The 6,132-nt window shown below is 38.1% G+C and overlaps 1 protein-coding gene across 1 annotated transcript; it reads right to left on the reverse strand.

The window, feature by feature from the left end:
* Nucleotides 1-2,254: 2,254 nt before the first annotated feature.
* Nucleotides 2,255-5,764, reverse strand: LOC133822234 (protein SIEVE ELEMENT OCCLUSION B-like). Its single transcript, XM_062254503.1, has 7 exons — nt 5,153-5,764; nt 4,934-5,038; nt 4,264-4,715; nt 4,067-4,167; nt 3,841-3,977; nt 3,261-3,752; nt 2,255-3,170 (listed from the first exon to the last, which is right to left on the reverse strand). The coding sequence occupies exons 1-7, from the start codon at nt 5,669-5,671 to the stop codon at nt 2,541-2,543; spliced, it is 2,436 nt and encodes an 811-aa protein (XP_062110487.1). The 5' UTR covers nt 5,672-5,764; the 3' UTR covers nt 2,255-2,540.
* Between the last annotated feature and the right edge of the window lie 368 nt (nt 5,765-6,132).

Here is a 6,132-nt window from a genome sequence, read left to right on the forward strand (position 1 = left end):
AGTTACTTCATGAAAGAATTGTGTTATATAAAAATAAGTAACATTAGAAAGGTTATTCAGTACAAAGATATATGTATCTTACCAAAGAACTGAAAAAATAATAAACATAACCAAGCAAGTCACAAAATCTCATCCACAACTAAAAACAAAATTATATATAGCATACTTTTCTTCTTGAAAATGATCTCATTTCCTTACCATATAATTTCAACAGGCCCTTCTTCGTATTCCCCTTCATCACTCTCATTACCCTCATGTGCAGTCTCAGCCTGTCATAAATTTAACAAAGCAAATATAATTTCCTTGCTAGAATTACATATTCTCTCTGTCAATCAGCGAAAACTCAAAACATTCTATAACAAGGCAAACAAAGTTCTTCTTTCCATATCAATATCTCAAACCTTTAGGTATATTATATTAATTTGGTTAGTTTTTTTATTCTTTTCCAGCAGCCAATCAGCCGTTAAAACCAAAATACTCCAAGAAAGTAAAGAAAAGAAGAAAGTACCTGTTGTTTCCGAGACTCTTCGTGCCTTCTTTCGTTGTTCCTCATATTCTTCTTCTTCTTCCATCTTCTTCCATTTCATCTCCATAGCCTCGAGCCCTGAACGAAAGAAACACTAGACGAAGAGTCTCTTTTCGTCTCCGTCTCTGTCTCCACCTCTGCAATCTGGTTGGGAGAGAATGAGCCCTGAACGCCGCCGCTACCAATCCTCATCCCCCATCATCAAGTCCCCTAACCTCAAAACCCCTTCCGGGGACCCAAAAGAGTCCAGCTTGGCTTGCTCTGCTGGTAACTGGAACCGACAAACGGGGCAGGAGTTACGGTGAGCGAGCCAGGGCAGAATGCAGTCGGGATGGTAGAGATGCTTAAAGGAAGATTTCAAGCAGGGAGAGGCTCAGAAGAATGGGTGGGCTAGGAAAAAAGAATGGGTGCGAAGAAGAGAACGGTGGGCTAGGAAAAAAGAAGGGAAAAAAGAATTAGCTAGGAAAAAAGAATAGGCGGGCACCAAAATAAATTAGCGCCATTTTTTTATTTTACCACATATATGTATATAATAATACCTTTTCAGTAGTATTATATTCTTGTGTTATGCTAGGGGGTATTTGGTGTAGTGATCGCACCACACTCCACCAAATCTACTCAAACTTACCCTAAACATAGGTTAAAAACTACTAAAAACCGACTCATCAATATATTATCAATTAATTAATAACACATAATTATCTTATAATTACATATTTAACCAAAAAAATTATTTTCCTTTACAAATATGCCCCTTCTAAATTTTATAAACACATTTTTAATCCGATTCAATGTTTATAGAGTAGCCTTTAGGACTTATGGACCTATAATTTCAAGCTCTTACAATTAGACCATTTAATTAAATTTTTTTAATCAAATAAATCATATTTTTTAATCTCATTATTTTGCACTATAAATATGAAATTGCACTCATAAAATATAGAATAATTTAATGAGCATGATAAAGTATTCCATTGATATAATCACTATGTGCAATTTAATCCTCCAATAATATTAGTTCATAATGAGAGCTAGAGTAAATAACTATTTAATCCCTCTAGTTACCTATTTACCCTTAGTATCATTAATCCCACCATCAAACAATTAATTGGTAATCTTTATTATAAATTTGAACCCAATAATCATTAATTCCTTGAATTAACACTTAAGAGAACTATTGTTCAATCTTCTTATAAAGAAGGTTTGGATTCCATATCTATAAATCATGTCCCTATAGCCATTTACTTCAACGAATCTCCAAAACAAAAGTTCTTATATTATGTTATTCTAATAAACAATAACAAGTGAATCAAAATGTCTAAATGACATAACCAGAAGTTCATGATCACTTTAAGATTCAAACTGGTCTGTATATAATCATGAGTTGATATTATAACTCTTTAAGGTAAACAATATTTATTAAGGAGTTAAAATCATATTGGTCTAGTTCGATATAATCTTATTGTATAAAAAACCTCCATTGAGATGTCTACCTACACCAATGAATCTTAGATCGTATGTACTCACAATAATCTAACTGGTGATCTTGATTCCTACGAATGTCGGTTGAACCCAGAATGTTGTTGGTAAAGCTTCTTCCCACGACATGTTATTGGTAAACCTTAGTCGGTAAAAAGTTTGTTCTACTGACGACACCAGAATTGTTGTCACTTACTAATAATATTTATATTCATATTGATAAGACAGAGTCATCATAATTGGAATGCATGGAAAACAACAAATATTATTTATTTATTCAATAATTAAAATAGTAGCAAACTTGGTAGTAGTCGCCGAACGGCCGAAGCAACAAGCAACACAGTACAATATTGTGGTGTAATTTTTTTCCCCAAAATCTTTAAAACTAAAAAATAAACATAAAGATATATCGTAAAACAATTAACATCATTATTCCCATACTAATTTATTATGACGACGTCCTCTTAGTCTAAAAGGAGACGCCATGCTAGTATATGCATGCATATCAAGGCATTATCAGGCTCACGATGAAAGATCAGTAGTCAAGGCAGCAACGAAACATGGTGTACCTCTCCATCAAACGGCCACACTCCGAGCACGCCACAGTGTCGGGCATCGCGCCTGTGGCTGGCAAAATTAGGCTGGTGCAGTGGTGTGGTGCGTCGACATGGAGCTTCTGGAGGTACTCATCTAGAGCAGGCACGAAACCGATCACTGCTTCCCTCCTCTTCCATAGACCATGCTCGGTCAAACCCCTGAACATGTGCTCTCCATTGCCTTTAACCATTCCCTCGAAACCTCTGCTGATGACGGCCCAGCCTTGGCTGCTGGACCCGTAGCTCAGCATGGCAATGATTCCTTGCATTACACGGTCGTGCTTGACAGTTTCAGCCGTTGTCAGTTGCCCTTTTGAGTGCCACATGCTCTCCAACCGCATCCAAAAGTACCAGATGAGGTTCCAGTCCAAGGTTCTGCTCAAGTTCTCTTTCGAAATCAAGTCGATGATGTTCCTTGTCGCTTTCTCGTGAGGTTTGCTCTTCCCCACGTAAAGCAACTCCAGTTGAATCCCAGATTCGCGGGCCACATCCTTAGCAATCCTTGTGAATTTCCTAATCCAGTCAATGTCCTCTCCTCCATATAAGCAAACGTACTTTTGTTCTTGGATCTAAACAATTAAATGAAGATGAAATCAGTGCATATATATTCGTATGTCAACTATTATATATATATATATATATATAGTATAAAGACTTACCCAAACAGCAACATTGGGGTCAAGGCCGTCGATGAGCAGGCCCATGGTCCACGCATTATCCTCCCACAACAATTTTTCTCTGTTGGCGGTAAAAGGGTAGGATAGGCTTCCCCAAATACACATCATGTGAATGGCATTGTGGTGCACAACTCTGCCTTGAGTGTCTATCACCACAAGCACAGGCTTCTTGACAAAGCCCCATTTTTCTCTAAAGAATCTTGGGGCCACTCGGGTTACTGCTGAAGGATGGTGCACCGAGTGCCATTCCATTTGTTCTTTTAGCTTATCAAACGCTCTGTTCTTGTCATCATTCCACACATTTGAGATTGGAACCCAAACCACTTCATACTGACTCTCGGATCTTGTTATGCTCTGCCTTTTTTCGGCATACATTTGTTGTAAGATTGCAAATTCAGATGAACGAATAATTTCGGGATCTACTTCTGTGATGAATAGGGCGACGACCTTTCTCTTCAAATCCTCGATCACTATCTGTTTCAAATTGATAATATATATGAAATTTACTTTAAAAAACAGCAAAGTGGAAATTAAGAAATTGAATACTGGTTTAAGAGTAAACCCTTTTCTTGTTGTAGCAGTCATAGAGTGCTTGCCGATCTTCATTGAACAACACACTCAAAGGCTTTGAGTTATCGATGTGTGTGAGTTGGAAAATACGCACAAGATACTCGTATGCTTCATCTTCTTTCTTCCTCTCTGTACCAACATTAATAAAGAAATATATATATATATAAATATATTTAAAAAAAAACAAATATTGAATTAATATAAGATGCTGAACTCACCAACAAACTTGTTACAACGTTCGATAATGTCGACAACATGCCCTTTTATGTTGTTAAGTTTATGGGCCAAGGAAGATAGCTCCCACGGCTCTGTTAGATACCTGGTGAAACATGTCAAAACACAACATTAATTATATGGTCACATCCTTAGACATATAGAAGTAAGCACAATTAAACCAACACGATTTTATACATACTCGATGCCCATGCCGGTGAGGGCCAAAATTTGAGTTGAAGAAACGACTATACTTCTAATGCTCCAGTAAACAGCGGTTGGGATATGAGAAGCAGCAGCTAGAATTTCAGGTGAGTCAGCTGTAAAATATTCATTCCTGGGAAGGTTATAGAAGTCAACGATTTTCTTGGTCACATCAAGGATTTCCTTTATCAGATCGTAGAGAGCGTCGAGTTTTGGTTTTAAAGCCCCAGCATGTTCCAAAAGTTCAGGCAATTGTTTGAGAAGAGCGACCCCTTTGGCGAGTGGGTTGGTGGAGTATTGCTGAAGAACCAGCCGAAATTCGCCGAAGGTCACCGCGAATGCCACCAAGGCTAGCAACACCTTCGAGTCCCATCCGTAGTGCTTAATTATCTGTAGTATTTCCATTGTAATGGTGTGCACATCCACTCCAGCTGAGCACTTGCTGAGGATCTGTCATAAAACAAAAAATGCATGTGTGTTTTCAAAAGGTCCAACAAATCAATGAATTAAGTCACCAATAGCAATGTTATTAATATATAGTATATGCATTGCTCGTATTCGTAAATTAATATGCATGGCAATTTATTTGTTTATTTTATAACTCGTTATACAAGTAGTATATTTTTTAATGATTTGGGAGGATATATATATATATATATAATTATTACCTCACATGAAATTGCGCTCGTAATCCTGGCTGGGATTTCGACATTGTCTTGAAGACTAGCAACAGAATACATGACAGCCTTTTCATCCGTACCAATATCTGAATTCTGTAATAGATAATTGAAAATAGCAAAGAGTTAAACATAATACTAAAGACTGAGAGATCTAAACAGAAAGAGTAGTGTGAGAGTAAAGTGTTTTATATAATTAATATATGATACCTGAAGACTGAATCCAGGTAGGTCAGCAGTAGCGCGGTGAAAAATGACATCAATAATGTGAAGAACAGGCTTAACCGCAAGACCGCGCTCATCAGACTCATGAAGCTCCATGATTCTTTTGCTTAGCTCAGTCTCATCGGACGTTCCACCACGAGCTGCACGACTGTCAAGTCCGAGAGTGCGAGATGCACGGCCGTCTACTCCGAGTGCGGTGCGAGCCGTGCGACCACTGAGTCCAACTGCTGATGAACGAGCAGCTCGATTCTGATAAGGCACAATGCCTGACGAGGCTAGGCTCTGGTGCGGCGCAACCCCAGACGTTGTATTCTGATGATGAGGTGTGGTTATCGTAGTCAAGCTCTGGGGTGCATACGCTGCCACAGTCGATGTCAGTGATTCAGTTGCATTCGCTGCAGTTGGTGTCAGCTGGTTTTGAGGTACTTCGTAGGCAGAGGCTGCCGTCGGTGTTGCAGAGGCCAGATTTTGAGTTGGAATGGCTGCCGTGGTTTTTGTGTCCATTCTTGGCTTTGGCAATGAAGAATGTGAGTGTAAGACTCTAGAATTTGAAGAAAATGGATGATGGATAGTGCATGCAAAAGGAGTGAATATATAGGCCGGTTCTCTTCAGTCCTGTTGGCTTGGCCTTTCTTTCGTTGGGGTTTTACACTGTCACGATATATAAAGTAGTACTTGAGAGAGACATGTTAAATCTTAGGATATGGAGTTTCTTATATTCTGTCCTATTTTTAAATTCTTTCTTTGCCTTTACTAATCTTTTGTCGTTTATGTTTCACGCAGAAGGAATTTTATTTATTGCTTCTCCATTATTTATTGGTACGTACGCTACTGTTTGTGATCAATTTGGCTTTTTGACTAAGATTTTTTCGCATAATTTTTATGGGAAGACTTCTATATAAGTGTTTTTGTTTCTCTTACGATTCGGTCCCTAATTTATAAACGGTGTGCAAGACTCCATGATC

The sequence above is a fragment of the Humulus lupulus genome, chromosome 3 (assembly GCF_963169125.1).
Source record: "Humulus lupulus chromosome 3, drHumLupu1.1, whole genome shotgun sequence".
NCBI classification, from domain to species: Eukaryota; Viridiplantae; Streptophyta; class Magnoliopsida; order Rosales; family Cannabaceae; genus Humulus; species Humulus lupulus.

What these genes read in the sequence shown, in the direction of transcription:
- LOC133822234 (XM_062254503.1), bottom strand. Translation starts at nt 5,671, where the DNA reads ATGGACACAAAAACCACGGCAGCCATTCCAACTCAAAATCTGGCCTCT. An exon ending in TACCTGGATTCAGTCTTCAG is followed by an intron (nt 5,039 to 5,152) that starts GTATCATATATT and finishes TATCTATTACAG; the next exon opens with AATTCAGATATTGGTACGGA. An exon ending in ACTGCTACAACAAGAAAAGG is followed by an intron (nt 3,753 to 3,840) that starts GTTTACTCTTAA and finishes AATTTGAAACAG; the next exon opens with ATAGTGATCGAGGATTTGAA.